This window comes from Arvicola amphibius, chromosome 8 (genome assembly GCF_903992535.2).
Source record: "Arvicola amphibius chromosome 8, mArvAmp1.2, whole genome shotgun sequence".
In the NCBI taxonomy this organism is placed as follows: Eukaryota; Metazoa; Chordata; class Mammalia; order Rodentia; family Cricetidae; genus Arvicola; species Arvicola amphibius.
In genome coordinates, this window is record NC_052054.1 from 109,147,622 (window position 1) to 109,166,335 (window position 18,714).

At 41.2% G+C, this 18,714-nt stretch overlaps 1 protein-coding gene and 1 long non-coding RNA gene across 3 annotated transcripts in view; one reads left to right on the forward strand and one right to left on the reverse strand.

Moving 5' to 3' along the window:
* Positions 1-3,767: 3,767 nt before the first annotated feature.
* LOC119820837 lies at positions 3,768-17,085 on the forward strand. Of its 2 annotated transcripts, XR_005286542.1 has the most exons (4): positions 3,768-3,881; positions 11,931-12,090; positions 13,617-13,685; positions 16,423-17,085. It is a non-coding gene; the product is annotated as an uncharacterized LOC119820837 (long non-coding RNA). The 2 variants fall into 2 exon arrangements; XR_005286541.1 differs by lacking the exon at positions 16,423-17,085 and having other exon boundaries at positions 13,617-13,837.
* Col4a3 (collagen type IV alpha 3 chain) overlaps positions 8,289-18,714 on the reverse strand; it is a 131,707-nt gene continuing 121,281 nt past the window's right edge. Inside the window, 8 exon segments of the mRNA XM_038339473.1 lie at positions 8,289-9,675; positions 10,283-10,455; positions 11,921-12,035; positions 12,141-12,318; positions 12,994-13,206; positions 16,688-16,786; positions 18,204-18,329; positions 18,417-18,488. Coding sequence (XP_038195401.1) covers positions 9,591-9,675; positions 10,283-10,455; positions 11,921-12,035; positions 12,141-12,318; positions 12,994-13,206; positions 16,688-16,786; positions 18,204-18,329; positions 18,417-18,488 — 1,061 coding nt within the window. The 3' untranslated portion in view covers positions 8,289-9,590.

Below are 18,714 nucleotides of genomic sequence, written 5' to 3' on the forward strand. Positions count from 1 at the left end.
GCTGTCCTGGAACTCACTTTGTAGACCAGGCTGGCCTTGAACTCAGAAATCCACTTGCCTCTGCCTCCCAAGAACTGGGATTAAAGGTGTGCGCCATCACCACCTGGCTCAATATAGATGTCTTGCCACCATCACTTTTTTTTTTTTTTTTTTTTTTTTTTTTTGGTTTTTCGAGACGGGGTTTCTCTGTAGCTTTAGAGCCTGACCTGGAGCTAGCTCTTGTAGACCAGGCTGGTCTCGAACTCACAGAGATCCACCTGCCTCTGCCTCCCGAGTGCTGGGATTAAAGGTGTGCGCCACCACCGCCCAGCACACTTTTTTTGTTTTAAAGGAGAAATGTACTCTAGGTCTTAAAGTATACTCCTTGGAGGTTGCTTAGTGTGGTAAACCTACTTAGATTACGATTGCTAACTAGTTTCTCTTAATTTTTTTTTCTTTTTTGCCTAAATGTCTGCTGTTTAAGGAACTGACATGCAGATGCCTTAACAACTAAGAAAACAGAGCCAAAGAAAAACTTTTACTTACAAATGTAAACTAACAGGCTTGCTATTTGGCACTATCTGCTTCTGGGCTTCATATTAAATCCTTCAACTGCTCCAATGTGCATGTGCTAGATTGAGAGCCACTTTTGTCCCTGTGGGAGAAAAATATAGTGATTGAGAAGCTAGATGATGCCATTATTAGAGACCTAGCTGGAAATTCTTCAAATAAAAATACACAACTTGACACTAAGAAACAAAACAAACAGAGAAAGAATTCCAAGCTTGCCACAAGTTTTAGTGTTATGGACAGGGCCCTGTGACTAGTCACCATGTAAGGCAGTGCTTCTCAACCTGTGGGTTTTAACCCCTTTGTTGTCACATCAGATACCCTGCATATCAAGTATTTATATTATGATTCATAACAGTAGCAAACTTACAGTTATGAAGTAGCAATGAGATAATTTTATGGCTTGAGGTCACAACATGAGGAACTGTATTAAAGGGTCGCAGTGTTTGGAAGGCTGTAAAGTAAGACTTATGTAAATGTAAAGTAAGACTTATCTTGAAAGCTGGCAGGCCAAAGACAAGTTCAAGTTAAACTATTGTATATATACATCTCATCTATTTAGTAAGGAAATTCAGTTAAATTTTCATTTTAAAACATAGAACCAGAAATAAATACTGTATAAAATACATAAAAACACAGAGAGGGCTGAGTCTCTCTCTCTCCATATATATATATATATATATTTATATATCTGAGTGGTGAATAATCCTAGCATTCATGAGGCTGAAGCAGAAGGAGTTCAAGGCCAGCTTACATCACACAGACTACCTCAAAAGTCCTACAACAGAAAAGCAGAGCATATCAAGAAAATGAAATGTCCCACCTAATCTTATGTTTGGCCTCACTTGAGTTTGGTGAGGCCTAGTGTGACTTCCTAAGCCTCACTTGAGTTTGGTGAGGCCCAGTGTGACTTCCCGAGAGTAACTTGTTCCTGGGAGCATATGTCAATGTTCTCCACATTCCATCTCATGACAGGTATTCTAACTCAGGAATCTTTAGTTTGAAAAGTCTCAGGAACCAAAAACAGACAGGTGTCACTGAAAGGACTTTAACTTCCTCTGAAGTTAAACGACCTAAATTTCAAAAGTAAAGAAAACTTTTCTGTTAACTTTCTGTTGCCTCAGTGTTTAATTTTTATGTTTCAATAAAATAAATGAGATCTAATTACTTTTCTTCCTCATTAAATTTGATACTTTGGATAACATCCTTTGGTGCCAAATAAACTTAATTTGGGGCTAAGGTTTTAATTCCACATGCTTTGCCATTTAGAGTCTGCTCGGTAGTCACTACATGACTGATGTATAACTTGAGAAAAATCTTCCTTAGATTCTTAAGTGATGTCACAGTCTGTGTCCTGGCCATTCCCAAACATCAGTAATATTTTCCAAATTCATTGGGGTCCCACACTGAATTTCTTCTTTAATGTGCCTTTAATTTTTTTAAACGCAAATCTATTTTTAAAGGAAATATTTAATCAGTGCCTTAGGACATAAACTTGCTGTATGCATAAGTACATGTAACAAAACCAAAACTATTACAAAATATAGGTCAAAGTGGATGGAAGGCTTTAATGTAAGAATTGACGACACTGAACCTCCTAGAGGAGAACAGGCAAAAACCTTGAGGCTACAGAGGCACAGCTTTCTGCAAAGGACTCCAAGGAGCCCAGGAAATAATAGCAAGAACTGGCAAATGGCACTGCATAAAATAAAAGTTTCTAAACAAATTAGAATGGAGAGTGAGTTTACAGAATTTTTGTCTGCTAGACTTCCGAAAGGGGACTCAGATCTAGAATTTATAAAGAACTCAAAAATTAACAGAAAGAAGCCCAATCCAGTATCTATTAACAACAACAACAAATTCACAAGAGTAAAGAGTGACAGAAAAACCTAAAACGAGGTAGCTCTACCGGACAGGAAGGGAGACAAGACACAGTTACTCCCCGAGCAGCAGCTCAGTAAAAAGCAATCCTTAGGAACATCACAGACAACACCACTGAGAAAGCTATCTCAATTCACAAGTCCTTGAACCCCCCCCCCCAAAAAAAAAGAGATCCAGCTCCCCACACTCCTCCTCAAACAATCTAAGTGCCTGCTCAGAATACTAACTAGGACTGAACCGTCCTACTTTCTCTTTTTAGTTTTTCTCTGGGGAATCTCATTAGTAGTAGCCCAGGGGCTGAGAATGTTTCTCACACGGGGTTTGGGGGGCGGGGGCGGGGGCGGGTAGACACACATTCTCATTCACTGTCTCCCCGCGGAAGCCGGCATAGCACTACTGGGCTCAAGCTTTAGTCCTCTGCAATTAGAAAGCACCACTAATTCAGGCAGCGCGCTGTTCTTTCTTCCCAGAGAATGCGCCTCGCTCCTAAGCCAAGACTCTGGTTTTTGCAATTAAGACAAGAGCTCATTTTTGCGAACGGAGGTCGGGGGCTATAAAGGCCCCGGAACCCAGCTCCGAGAGGGCACCCCAAAGAGCGAGCCGGCATAGCCACCAGCGAGCAAAGACAAACGTTTTGGCCAGCTGAGGGCCTCCCAAAGGCCTTTCTTGAATTACACGGGTTTTACACGCGTACACACAAAACGCGTACACACAAAACCGCGACAGGCTCAAGGTCATACTGTGAGGTACCTCGGCCCTAGGAAGAGGTGCGCAAAAACAAAAACAAACAAAACCCCAGGTCCAAGCTTACAGACTTCCTCCCGCTTCCTAACCCCGAATAGGTGGGGGTTTTTTGTTGTTGTTTGCTTGTTTGTTTTGTCATTAATTTGGATATTTGTTCCACAGAACAAGATGCCGAGGTAGAAAGGGTGAAGAAGCCGGCCCTTGATAACAGCAGGGCAGGGACCTAAGGACAAGCCAAGGCCGGGGCCGCTCCGCCCGGCCGAGGAGGCGGGGGTCACGGCTGTGGCGCTAGGCCCGGAACCCCGCTTGGGGAGACTACAGCACTCACCCTGGGCCCGCTGGAGGGTCCCCGGAAAGGGCCGCCGCCCACCGGCTCCGGGGCGCTCGGGCGAGCACTCGCAGAGGCCGTTGGCCGAGCGCACCAAGGCGCCCGGGCAAAGCAGCGGCGGAGCGGCCGCAGCGGGCCCGGACAGACGCGAGAACGGCCAGGACTGGCCCCTTCTAGGAACCGTAGCGGAAGTAGGTTCCTAGTCATGTGACAGAGGAAGGGCGGAAGTTACGCTTAGGCTCGTGAGACGTCCCTAAGGAGCCATTTTTGTTGTGGGCAAAGCGCTCCCTCCTCAGGTTAAACCGCTCATGTTCTTAGACTGGATTCATGTTGGGGGACTTTTAGACATCGCGCTCTTTGAGAACCTCGCGTTTGCAAGGTAAACTAGTAGCCTGTTTTAAAGAACCGCCTGAATCAAAATTCGTATCGTGCGAGGCCCGAGAATTTGCATATATAACTAAATATTGGGAGTAATTCCTCAACACTCTAATTTTGGTTTTTCCTAAAACATACAAATTAAGAATCCGAGAAAAGGGGGAAGCTAAATTTCCCCCTTGAAAATAATAGCTGTCAGAACTCTCTTTCAAATCTAATCACCCAATTTATGGCAATTTATGGCTCCTCTCTGGAAGAACAAGGCTGGAAAGCAAAAACCAGGCTAGCTCCCTCATAGATGAATAGAAGAAGCCAAATCAGGAAAAACGACGTGTTTCATTAACAGCCTAACTACCTTATGCACTGTGTTGCATCCCTGGCATCCAGGGCTGAAAAGATTTCTCTCTTTTCCATCCACTCCTATCATAGTTGAACCTGTTGGCTCACTTTAGAAATCCCAGTACTGGGACTTGGGAGGTAGAAGCTAGAGGATCAGGAGTTCCCGGCCAGCCTAGGCTATGTAGTGAGTGGGAGGCCTGTGACATCATCTATATCAAACATGCACATTCTTTTCCTTGTGGTTATTCCCTACTAATAAAGTATAACACATCTATATTGTGTTAAATATATGTAATCTAGAGACAACTTCAAGTCTTTGTGGACATAGGGTACTTGCAAACACTAAACCATTTTGTAGAAGAGACAAACATATGTAGATTTGTATAGAGCTGTGTTTCTGGAATAAATCTCTCACTCCCTTATGCAAGGGAAGAGTATTTACTCAAGTGGTGCAGTCTTGAATATAAAGCTATTCCAAAGCCAATCTTTGGCTTATTCCAACAATAATCACAACACTTAGGAGCCAGAGGTAAGAGGATGAGGGGAGTTTCGGGCTTGCCAGCACCACCAAATGTACCCTGTTCTCAAAACAACAAAAACTTAAACAAGGAAAGCTTTAGATGATACTCCAGAAATGTTATCATCTTTCAAAATACTTTGGCAAGCTTTCTGAATTGCACTCTTGCATCCTTCCTAATATTGGTGTAGGATAAGTAAAATTTCCCTTTACCCTATTAAGAACTCAGAATCTAGTTAAGTTGACTTAAAACAGTAGCTGAACAGAAGGGAAGAATACAACTTTTATTTAGTAATATTTGCTTGTATGTTGAGCATAGGGAAATGAGGGCCCAAAGAGACACTTGGGATCCAAAATTTCTATCAGAAACTGGCCATTGTAGTACATTGTAAAAATGTGAGACAACATTTTGGGGGGCCAGGAATTTGGCCTAAAGGGATTTGGCCCAGGGTATTAGATAAGTGATTAGGAAGATGGGAGTTAAACTAGGTTGTTTGTTTTTCTCACCTTGTCTATATGACTGTGGCTATAAGAACGACTTCCTCCTGGTACAAGGAAGTTAGCTTACATGTGCAAGTTTTATTTTACACTTTTTAATTCCTTTTTCTCAAAATAATCTTTATTGCAAAGTGGTCTATTGTGGGTGCTGTGTCCTGCTACTTTACAGTGACAATCTTTTTTCATGTATAGATTAAGTAGTAGTATCTGTCATTCCAAGTCAGTGCCTTTAGGGTAAGTCGGGGTTAAGCTGGGTAGATCATGTGTGATCAAGACATTTAAAAATGAAGGTCCTACTGTTTATTAGTCCCTATACTTCTTCAATGTTACAGATTGATTTTTTTTGTCTATAGCCCCCCTTCTTTTCAACAAAAAGTCTTCTGAAGTAACTATTTAAAAAAAAATAAAGATCCATAATCAACTTACGAAACCCAAGTCTTCTCCTGTAACCCTGATTTATCATTTATCTCTGGCATCATCTGAGTCTATTAAACAAGACTGTTTGACAGCATGTCACCTAACCTAATGGTGTAGTACAGTCTTCAAAAAGGGGGTGAGAGGGAGGGCAGGGGTGTGTGGTATGGAGAGCATTTTTCTCCCTATTCATATGGAGAATCTGTTCTTTACTGTGTTGTAGATTCATGCTGGGTCTTCCTTTTCTTCTCTCACTGATGTGGACATTTCTGTTTATGACTACAGCCTTATAGTATATAAATCCAAAGAATATGATCCATTTAGTTTCATCCTGTTGAATGACTTCTAGCCATTACTATTTACGCTTCCCAATAGGACTTAAATTTAATAGGGTTTTATATCCAAAAATGTTTTCTTTTTTCACTTCAGATATTCTTTCTTCAGATACACTTTTCAGTATAACAAGATTTTTTTTTAGCCATCAAGATTCAAAATACTATAGTTATCATCTACTGTCTTAATTTGATGGTTATTTTGGGTGAGAATGAATATTAAACAGTAGCAGATTTAATATTTTTAACTTCAAAGTTGTTTATTGTTTTTACAGTGGCTATTATTTTTATAAAACAAAACAAATTTATTTCCATTAAAAGAACGAAAACCTGATACAGTTTTCCTTTCAATTTTATTTTGTCAAAATGATAGAACTTTAGTTATATTTACAGAAATATTAGTACATTGTAACATATCATATTTTTTTCAGGATATAACAACATAAAATAATCAATATATTTTAAATAAGTTTAACTTTGTTATACAGAACATATTAAATTAAGTTTAGTGGTAGTAAATTACATTTGAAGTATAGAAAAATCCTTGTGAAATTAACAATAAAATTCAAATTTAAACATTTTTAATACTTTTATAAATAATAATGTTTATCTTGCAAAAACAAGCAGTTGACAAGTTGGTTGTTCTAGCACACTGTGAAATTCTGAAGTTGAAGCACCAAATTTAAAACAAACGTTTTGTTAATCAAGTTAAACATTTTAAAAGATTTATTTATATGTTAGTGTCTGTGCCTGTACAAGAGAATGCCACCTAGGTATGGGTGTCCTTGGAGACCAGTTGGATCTCTTTGAGCTGGAGTTACAGGCAGGTGTGCGCTGCCTGACCTGGGTGTTGGGAACTGTACTCTGGTCCTCTGTGGAGCAGCCAGTATTCTTACCCACTGAGCCATTTCTTCAGCAAGAGGAAGTTAAATTTTAACTTCATAATTTACTCATAGACATTTGAGAAGTAATGTCTATGGACTGTATTTTAATGCTCGCCCTGAGAAGCGTGGCTGAATAACTGTTGATATGGCTTCATTGGGATTTACGTGTTCAGTGTTGCCTGTCTTTCCCCCAGAAGTCAAATACTGATAAGAGGACCAGAGGAAAAAGAGGTCTGGGGGCAAATGGAAGGCAGCCATTTGACATCAGCACCAGTCTGGTAGTAAAATGGATTTCCCTGAAACTCAAACACCTGTGGGTTTTTAAAAAAGGCAATGGTGAAGGGGTTGGGGCCAGTTTCTTGGATATTTGCCTAGTGAGCAGAGTGCACCAGAATCATGGGGGAAAACTTTTAAAACAAAATTCTGGGAGGCTGAGATAGAAAAATTGTGATGAGGGGAGGGCAGCCTGGTCTATATGATGAAATGCCTCTCAACAAAATGAAAGAGACTTCTGGTCTCCAACTACAGTTTCTAATTTCGTAGGTTTGGAATATTCTGGAATTGCATTGATAACAAGCTCCTGGGTGCTGCTGCTACGACTACTCAGGGGCCATACTGGTCAAGGCTAGTTCCTTTTTACAGCTAGAACGGACAGTGGGTGGTTTTTGAATAGGAAAGTTAGGTGAAATATATAATTGAAATGAGATGTTGCACGTCTTAGTTCAGGTGTAAATATGTCTTGGCACCTGTCACGTTAGTTATAGAGAATATCAACCCTTGTCTATGTCCTTGGGTCACATTTTCCAATACAGAGTAGTTGAGATTCCAGCACCCGCCTGAACATAAGTATCAGCACCATCAGCTCCACCTTCGTGGATCAAGAAATGTAAGCTTCACCTCATGATGCCTGGCCTCCATGAATCATCAAATACTACAACTATTTGACTTATGAAATGTTCCTGTTTTCTTAATAGTTTTCAAGCTTTTGTTTCTGGGGTGACTACAAGAAGTTAAAGATCATGAACTTCTTTAGCATAGATCTTATTTTTTTAATTTTAAAATTTTGCGCACATTGGTATGTGACTCTGTGTGTGTGTGTGTGTGTGTGTGTGTGTGTATACACATGTATGCACACAGAGGGGCCAGCAGTAGGTATCAGATCCCCTGGAACTGGAGTTATAGGTCACTGTGAATCACCCAGTACAGGTTACTGAACCAGGGGCTTCTGCCAGAGCAACAAGAGCTCTGCACCGGCCTTATAGTTGTTACTTTTAAACTTTTTCTCAGGCCTTCTGAATTGTAATGAACTATTGGAAATCGTGATAAAAGAAAAGAACAAAACAATAAGGAGGGGAGAGCTACACCTATATATGAGATTGTATGAGATTGGTTGGTTGGTTTTGGCACGCGCGCGCGTGTGTGTGTGTGTGTGTGTGTGTAGGGAAGGTCTTGCATTTGTCTTTACACAAAGAATAAGTTGCCTTCTCATGATTGGATCAGAAGCAAACCTGTCTGACTACCTTCCCCTGAGACCAAGCTCAGTATATAGGACATAGGTTAGTACTGAAGAAAATACTTGTTGGGCTGAATTAAGTAAACTTGGGAATGTATCAATATACTTAAAAGCAAGTTTTAAGACAAACAGTAAGGTTTACACCCAGTGGTCTCTCGCTCCACATGGTTGGTGAGAATATATAACATAAAAACGTGTGTGTGTGTGTGTGTGTGTGTGTGTAAAGTTTTCCAAAGGATAAGTTAGAAAAGTAACAAAGGAACAAATCTGTAAAATTGTGTTATGAACTATTTCGATCAAAGAAAATGTTTGGAGTCTGTTATACCAGCAAATGCCTCTCATTCTTCCCTGGCTTATTGAACTACTAGTGAAATTCTTTAAGGCCAGTATTTATAGGAATGGGGATAAAGTGCACATTTAGTAAATTGTTTCCTTGTTACTTGTGAGAACATTGAGAACAAGAGAAATATTTCAGTGTATGTGTATAACATTCTAGTAAAAATTAACCCCCTAAGGGTAAACATTTTATCCCCTTTCAATCTATGGCCATAGTAAAATAGCAAATAGACATCGTCAACAAAACAGAAAAAAAAAAAGCCCATACTTTATATCCGAGCCTATTATGATTCCCTTCAAGAAGTTTCCTTTGGTCCTAGCTTTGGACATATTTAAATGAGTCCTGAAACATCATGAACCTCATCTATGTGTGTTCTTGGGCATTATACATCTCAACAGGTCTGACTATCCAGTTCTTGTCATGATGTGTTTTATACTGTATAACACCATTTCCTTCTCTAGCTGAAGTCTAAGGTCTCAGAAAGGAGGTGGGAAGAAACCACATTCCTTAGGTCAAAGTGGGACAAGGAACACACTGAACATCCCCTGGACCAACTCTCCCTTAGCTTTCAGTTCAGGCTCCACAGAGACATCATTTTGTCAGTGCTTTGTGTACAAGCAGAGTGTGATTTCAGTGATATTTTGTGGGAAGCTGTTGCCTTCCTAGAGGGGACTTTGAAACCACACAGGTTTACAGACCCATACCACGGACTAGCTTGAATGGAACGCTTTCTGGTGTGGTGAAACGTGCCGCCACCAGATCGTCACTGAACAACACTGCAAGGTTAGAGGACAAAGACCTAAGGAAAACCCATGCACTGAGCCACGACTTTGCTATTCAAGAAGGAAAAAAAAAGAGGTTCTATTTTCTTTGATTTCTTCAGTGTCTTTTCTTCATGCACACCTGACAGCGGCTTATGATTTTTTCTAAATCTCCAGCTTTGACAGTTGATGGAATAGGCTTTCTGAAATAAACATAAATGAAAGAACTCATTGATTTTGTGGATCAAAGGGGATACTCAGTTTGCTTTGAGTTTCATTAATAAATGCAGCTTATTTTAGTCTTATTTCAGAAACATCTCCCTTTATAGAACAGAATTTTGGAAAAGATAAATTTATGTTTGCATATATAAATATAATATCAATATTTTATATTTTAGTTATGTTTCATCAGAATTCACAGAACACAGACTTTCCTGCAAACCTACAGGTCACTTTTTGAAGACTATTCCTTCCCATTTAAATACTCATGAGTCTTCTCATATAGTACTTTAGGATCAGCTAGTGTTTTTATTCAGTAATTTACTATAAATCCATACTGTGTTGAATATGCTTAATGGTGACAAGACCAAGTGTACACTTGGTCTTTACTGACACAGTGAGAAATAGAATCTACTTGCTGACTTCAAAATAATTATAACCTGGGACTGTGAAGATAGACAGGATTTTATTGGCAGGAGTGAGAGAGGTAATGCAAGTACATCCATATGCAGGTAAAATAAAAGGCAGATACAGGCAGCCTTGAACATTCCACAGTCAAGTCATCAGATTAAGGCTGACTTTGCACATTACCTGAACATTCTTTCTTGGCTTAATGAAGCCAGCCAGAAGCTGTAGGAGTTTGAGTAGTAGTTACATGTTCCTCGTCCATGGCATTCTATAAATGGACTGGCTCGGAACTCCTCCAGGCAGGAGCCGGGTGATGCGAGCGCTTGCCCTGCTCCCTCGGAGCCGGCACTTGTGAACTATCACAACGAAAAGACCCCAGTGTAAACCATTACCCGTTGTAGTTCAAATGCAATTTTCCACAGTTTTGGGTGGGTAGGGAGCAGTAATATAAAGCAACAGGTATGGAAAAAGAAAAACACCAGAAAACAGAAATTTCTTCTGTTTTATCCAGATTTATTTACACTCTGGGCATGCTCTAGAAAGAGATACAGTCTTCCCAAGGAAAGAGAGCTATGAGCTCTCTTGCCATGTCTTTCAGCAGATGCATCAGCACCTAGACCCATGACCACTATTGTTTTCTCTATTTCTCAGTCTGTTGTCTGTCTTTACCAGTGGGATATAAACTCCATGAGAAGAACATGGTCCCTGCTGTCCTTACCGCCCAGAAGTTGGGACTCATGTTGGGTGCTCAATATAATTTTTAAGTTAATTACTGATCGGTCTGACAGCTGTGAGGGAAGAAGGGAGAATGCTCTGTCCTAACAAGGCTGTGCGGAATGGGAGTAGTGAGGCATACACAGCCATTAGCACTCTGGAGGGTTGGTCCATGCCCTGAGTTTAGCACTAATGTCAGGGCTTTTCTAAAGAGACTTCTCCCCATCCTTAGTGTCATAGGAGCATCAGAGGGGCACAGTACAAAGCACATGTTGTCCCTTCATAATCATGATACCTTAAGAAAACAGCTCGATTTTTACTTCCGAATCCACAGACGCTAAGAAGTACTCCCCCAGTGATCAAAGCATTACAGACAATGTAGGTAAAGAAACCATCACAAAAATGAATACACAGGCATTCTATTTCCATTAAAGAGTAGCCATTTCTCACTTAAATGCTACAATTAGGGGTTTGTGGGGAATCTGAGATGTCTGTTTAAAGTTATAAATTATATTTGGTGTGTGTGTGTGTGTGTGTGTGCGTGTGTGCGTGCGTGTGTGTACATGCATGCCACAGCAAATGTCAGCAAGAGGTCAGCTTGGGGAAGCTTATTCTCTTTCTACCATAGAAGTCTTAGGGATTTATTCCAATGTGCCTTCCCACACTGAGCCGTCTTGCTATCTCTTATTTTCCAGTGCTTCATGACTTTTCAACACCATCAAAGTTGTTACTCTTTTGTTGTTAATGCTTTTATTTATTGAGACTGTTTTTTTTTTTATTTTTTGTTTTTGTAGCCCAACCTGACCTCAAACTTCTTTACGTAGTCAAGGATAACCTTGAACTTTCAATCCTCCTGTACCTACCTCCTGAATGCTGGGATTGCTCAGTTCTCTGGACTGCTGAGGAATGGAACCAAGGACTTTGGGCACGCTAGATAAACACTACCTGCGGAGTTGATTGCCCAGCCCTTTGAAGTGTGTTTTCAGATTGTCAAGCATCTACGGCATATTACCCGTATTAACAGGGAGGGGATCACATTTTCTATACAAGACTCTATTGGTAATAATGATTACTTCAAATGTGCTACAGTTTTTTTTTTCTTCTTACCATAACGAAGGAAAACCCTTTCCAGAGAGAAACCCAGCCACGGGGACATGGAGGGACAGCTGTCGTTTGGCTGTGAACGGCTATGGCCATGGCAGGACCTTCACAGACCACACACCTGGAAAGTGAGACCAACAGTATGACGGCCACTTCCTACCCTGCAGCCCTTGCACGTAAGCTATCCACTAGGTCCTCTTGCAGAATGAAGGGGTTGGGTTTTTACCTGCTAATATAGGGCTCGAGAGCTCTGCCCGTAATTGGAGCCATGTCCATTGGCATCAGAGCTGGTGTCGACAGCCAGTATGAATAGTCATTCCGTGATGCAAAATGGCATACATTGTTGATGTTACAGAATAAGAATGGCATTGTGGTGAATCGCTGCAGGCAGCTGCCCAGAGTGCCTAATAAAACATGAAGCTGAGTATCACTTCCTGAATTAAGGTCATTATGAGTATCATTATTTAGACATGGGTTATTGCATAACTAGTGACAAGCCTGGACCAAAAGAAGAAGAAAAGAAGAAGAGGAGGAAGAGGAAGAAGAAAGAAAGAGAAAGAAAGAAAGAAAGAAAGAGAGAGAGAGAAAGAAAGAAAGAAAGAAAGAGAAAGAAAGAAAATGAAAAAAGTAGAAAAGAATTATTTGCAAAATGTGGTACTGAAAAGCTTTAGGAATGATGAAAGTCAAAGCCCCAAATGGGTAAACAAACATTCCCGTATCAAGGATGCTTTCTACAGCTTGGATAGAACTTGGAGCCTGATGTTGTTCAGCTGGGACAATGTCTTTGCTACACGTATTTTCAGGTATTCATAGTAGCTAATAACCAGAGAAAGCTTTAGAAAATATTAATTTGAGGAGTAACAAAAGACAGATGGTCAAGGCAAAAATTGTTGGCATTGACCAACCTAGGTAGGTTCCTTTTAGCAGTTTACACATCAGGGTGAAAAGTAAAACTTGGGTCACAATTGTTCCCTCAAATGCCCCAGAAGATGCTAACAGTTTACAGTGACCGTCAGAGAAAGCTCCCATCCGATCAATATTCTACAGTCTGCATCCCAGACTGGAAACTGGAACCTTACCAAGGTCTTGTCCTTGCGCACGTTCATTTCCTTGCACAAAAAGAAGAGAAAAGCCACTGTAGAGCGGCTGCGTTCCCTCAGGACACGAAGGAATGGCTGTGGTTTGACTGTGTCGGGTGAAGACAAATCCTTGCATTCTTGTCCCAGAGGCAGGTGTTCCCCTCTCTCCAGGTTTTCCCTTAAAGCCTGGCAATCCGTCCAATCCAGGTGGCCCTTTGAAAAACAAATTATACATGTTGCAACATGACCAGACTCTCAAACTTGTTTTCCAAAGTAGCAATTTAAATGAGTTTATGTGGCTGGTAAGCCTCTAATGTGAAAAGGGATCTTAGAAAGAACAGGGGTTATAAAATGGCTAAGGTGGTTTATTTTAATTATCAAGAGGGTTAAGAACCACTAAGGAGCTTAGTAAGACATACCTGGGTGTGTCTGTGGAGGAGTTTTTAGAAACGATTACATCATGAGGGTTCTGTCCTAATGAATGGATTGATGTTCTGATGGATTCATAGATGATGATTTTATTGGGAGTTGGTGAGGGTAGGAAGTGGAGGTTTGTTCTTGGATACTGGATCTTGCCCTGGTCCTTTCTGTAAGGCTTTCCCTGTTTTCTGTCTTCCATGCAGTGAGCAACGCTCCTCCACCATGTAGAGCCAAACAACCATGGACTGAGCCCTCCGAATCCAAATGCCAAAGTAAATCTTTCCCCCTCTACATTATTATTATTTCTCTACTACTATTATTATTATTTCCTCCTCTACATTAGTTATAACAGGTGTTTTGTTCAATGACACAAACATAATGGATACAATGGAAAAATAATATTAAAGATTAGTTTATCACAAGATGCATCTTGTCATAGGTACTTGTATGTATCTTGAGTTTTTTTGAGATGAGATCTTCTTTAAACTTTGAATTCCCGTGCGATGTCTGGCATAGCGTCCTGCATTGGAGTTGGTTATTCTTGTGTACATTTTGTATGTATGAATGAATGAGTGAATGGCTTGCCTGACAATGTGTGTGTATGGTGGCGGGGGGAGAGCACAGAATCAAATAAAATACCTACAACGTGTAAGGCTGTTCAAGTAGATAATAAAAATTACAAAGTTTTTGGTAAATCCAGAAAAAAAATGATGTAAAACTTTGAAAGTTCTTTCTAGAGGTGCAAACTTTCAGAAAGTGTCTGATCCATTAGCAAGGCAAGCAGACTTGCTCCTACTGTAACAGGGCTCTTGGTTACCCGGAAGAGTGGCAAACCAAGCAGTGTTTATGCTTCGCCCTTCCTCTGCAGCTGGAGGAGGCTGGTTTACTTTTGCTACTTCCTAGATCAGACCCAGTGAGTTACCCTCTCTCCCCATCTTCTTGTCCCTCCATCTCCTTCTGGGAGCCTCACAAGTTCACAATGGCCTTGTGAACAATACATAGGAGGCAGACACATTCTTTACGTTCCCTGACCTCTGCTCTTATTCACAGAAGGTGATGATTGGTCCTGTTGTGGTTTGAATCTGAAGTGATTCCATCAGCTCAGAGGCTTATGTTTGAATGCTCAGCCCTTCCTTGGCTTGTTGCACTATTTTAAAGGCTATGGATCTTTAGGAGGTGGGGCCTGATGATTTTACCTGCTAGTAAATCTAGTTTTATTTGCCTGCTGACCCACGAAGAGGTGAGAGCTGCTTCTGCTGTCACAAGGTGTTCTCACTTGCTGTGTCTTTCCTATTGGTGACAAACCTTTCTCCCTTAAGTTGCCTCTTTTGAGGATGTTCATCACAGTGATGCAAAGCTAACTAAAATATGGACCTTAAGCAGAAGATGCTTTCTAGTGTCTCCATGGCAACTGTGAAATGATTAGCTGAGCAGGGCAGAAATTGGAGGTAAGATTTCAGGCTCATGCAGCCAGCCAGTGGTGGCACACACTTTAATCCTATCACGCAGGAGGCAGAGGCAGGCGGAGCTCTGTGAGTTCGAGACCAGCCTGGTATACAAAGCAAGTTCCAGGACAACCAGAGCCACATATAGAGAACCCTATCTCAAATCATGCCCCTCAACAAAAAAAGATTTCATGCTCCTATGCACTGCCCAAGACTATACTGCATCTCTATAAATCTAAGCTTTAATCCTTGTATCATTCCTATGAGGCCTCTATAGTTTTAAACTATTTGCTAATCAATTCCCAGCACAATTTGATTTGAAGTATCCTATGCTTACTGTTACCTCATAAAACACAACTTTGGTAATTAGAGTGCATAAATTAATAGAACCATTTACAAAAGCACATTATGAATGAAGTCAAATGGTGTCCTTTAATGTAGATTCCTAGCAACACTAGATCAAAAGTAACCCCCAGTTAATATTACAATTAGTATTACATTATCATATTTGAATTGAAGTGCCTAGTCTAGCTAGGAAATCATACATAGAAGTTATGCTTTCATTAACAAAGTCAGTAATCTTAGGCAGTTAGATATTTCAGTATTTTCCAGAGGGGTACTTTGAAACTTTTGCAGAAGGTAGACTTAGATACATAGCTTATATTCTAAGTAGAACATTATATTTAAGAGGCTTTTTTTTTTTTTTTACAGAATATACACCTGAGTAACTACTTGCATTCAAAATAGTATAGTTAAGAGGTGAATTTCCTAAATAAGGAATCAAGGTTGTTCTATTCATGCCAAGGTAGCATTTATAAAACAAACAAACAAACAAGCATTTATGTTGTTTACAACTTAGCATGATGTACTTGTTGAGAACCAGACCAAGCCAAGGAACGTGGCTCCTTCTCTAAACCAGAAACACACACTTGACAGAGTCAGTAATAGCCTGGGGCCGGGGCCAGGACCTTGAGTGCTTTTCCCTGAGACCCTGACCTATGGAAAAGGAACACAGTTCTTTCTTTAAAACCCAGGATATACCTGGCAGAGCCATAATGATCTGGGGTGAGGACCTTGGGGGAGCTGTGGCTTAGGATCCTGAGAACTCCATTTTTTTCCACGCTAAGGTGCTATGACTATCAGTCCCAAGGCCGCCCTCTGCTCAATCCCTGATGCCTTTCAGGTATCCTGTGTTCTCCTTGAGTGACATAGGTCAATTAGCTTCCCTCTAGTCCTCCTGATATAATGATACCTTTCCACCCACACAGTTCCCTTTCTCCCCTGGAAATGGTACATCAGGTGCTGTACTTCTTAACTGGCTTGCCTGGCGTAAGACATAGCTTATGCAAGACCTCCCGATCCCAAACTTTCCTATCTTCTTATCTTCTGATCTCCTGGCCCTCCCACTTCGGATCCTGTCACTGAAGAGCCCCTGCTGGTTCAGGTCCCACAGCTCCTGTAAGAAACGATTAGCCAGCGGAACACCTGTAGGTAATTAAGGAACAATTTGCCTTTCTGAAAATAGGACACTGACTAGTGCCTCCTCCGTTCTCTTTGTTCGCAGCCAAAGATTTACGCCTTGACTGAAAGGAAGAGTACATCTGCCCAGGGCAGAGTGGATGGTGTACTCCAGCCATTTGTGACTCTTCTTCCTTCCTAATGAGCAGATGGCACCCTGCCTTTGTTCTAATCTGAACAATAGCACTCACCAGAAGCCCCAGAATACTCGCTCTTTCTTACAGTCACATGGTCACTCACACGTATAAATAAGTCTCCTCTGAACCCTGACACAACCCTGCTTCCGGAAGGGATGCAAGCTGCATGTTTACCTTGCTGGCCTTTAGAGCCTTTGTTGCCCCTTCCACCAGCTGCTCCTGGAGATCCTGGGTTTCCATCCTTGCCTGGTTTACCTTTTGGTCCACAGGGCCCTAGGCAAAAGGCAGTGTTGTATGACATGCTGTCCTATTAGAATAAGAGGTCAGGCTGCCACCCGTCCGAGGAAGCATGGGACTTTTGCAGTATCGCCTGCCGTGGTTGACACCCCAGGAAGGCCTCTAGTCCTGAGCAAACATGTCAGTGTGCTCACTGACTTCCCAAGAATGCCTTAAGAAACCATGAATAGGGGGGCTGGAGAGATGGCTCAGCGGTTAAGAGCATTGCCTGCTCTTCCAAAGGTCCTGAGTTCAATTCCCAGCAACCACATGGTGGCTGACAACCATCTGAAATGAGGTTTGGTGCCCTCTTCTGGCCTGCAGGCATACACACAGATAGAATACTGTATACATAATTAATAAATAAAATAAATTAAAAAAAAGAAACCATGAATAATTGAAAATGTGTGCTGCCTTGTGTTGTTTTGTTCCAGAAATCACAATGCCCATGGAGGGATCAAACCAATAATACCTTTCTTATCTCTCATGTGAGTCAGACAAACTTAGAAAACAAAAGTCCTGTTCAAAAGTCTATTCCAATATGCTAAGAATATGTGAGGGGTTAGGTTCAATTTCAAAATACTGGTATTCTGGAAAGACTTTGAAGTCATTTTTTTCTTAACCCTTGGCTATACAAATTTGGTGCGGGGAGAATTGTCTATATTCTGTCAATCATGTTTTAAATAAACGCTGATTGGCCAGGCAGGAGGTAAAGGTGGGAAAACCAGACAGGAAGTAGAAATGATGTAATGAGAACAGGAGAATTCTGGGAAGGAGGAAGTTGATTCCCCCACTCCTGCCCAGATCACTGAAGCAGCAGGATGTGGTCTGCCCCACTGAAAAAAGGTACTGAGCCACATGGCTAACATAGATTAAAAATATGAGTTAATTAAGATGTGAGAGTTAGCTAGTGAGAGGTTAGAGCTAATGGGCCAATCAGCTCTATAACTTATAGAGATCTCTGTGTTATTTCTTTGGGGCTTGCAAGCTGTGGGGTACTGGGTGGGGCAGAAACCCAAACAGGCAGGCCTGGCTTCCCTCACGTTACACAAATTATTAGATGCGTCCACATATACAGAACATGGGTGTAGTTAGGCATTCACTTAAAACCTGAACCCTAGAGCTGGGCATTTGCCAGAGACAGATACAATACCTTTCTCCTAATAAAAACAAAACAGCCTTTTAAGGAATTTTTTTCCCTACTTTGTACCATGTCCAGAGGCTTGTATAAGGGTCTAAACTCTTTTTTTTCTGCTGATCAAGGGTAAATGAGCCCAGTCCTAAAATGATTGTCCAAAACATTGCAGTGTTTGGTGTTTTCTATCAAGTTCTCTTGTCTGCTCCCCAAATGCTTCACAGATTTTCTTCCTTCACCCGTTGCTAAGGCTCCAGGTCACTGATGCTAGTCTCACACCTGGGATTCCAGGTGGTCCCAGTGACCCAGGATCTCCTTTCATTCCTGGCTGTCCAGGTGGACCGGGTGGCCCTGGGCTTCCTGGAAGGGAGATGATCTTACGTGTACCAGGTTTTCCACGTTCACCTATTGACATAAACACAATGAGAAGATGGCTTCATAAAACTATTGTTTCTATAGAGACAACAACACTAGAGAAATAAATATAATTACCAGGTGGTCCTTTCGGCCCAGTGGGTCCTGGATGTCCAATTGATCCAAGAAATCCTGGATTACCCTTCTCTCCTAAGAAGGAGGAAGAGGAAGAAAGAAACAAAGGGGGAAAAAACCTTATATTTTAGTAGTCACAGGGAAGTAAGTGTTCCTGAGAGTTCACTTTTTGAGTCCAGGAACCAATGGGCTATTGGGGTAAGTTATAAGGTCCTATTGAACCCATGTTAAGACCTCCTGATGATCTTTTACGTTTGGTTTTCTATGTTACCCACTTTCTTGTCTTGTTTCAGCTGTACAG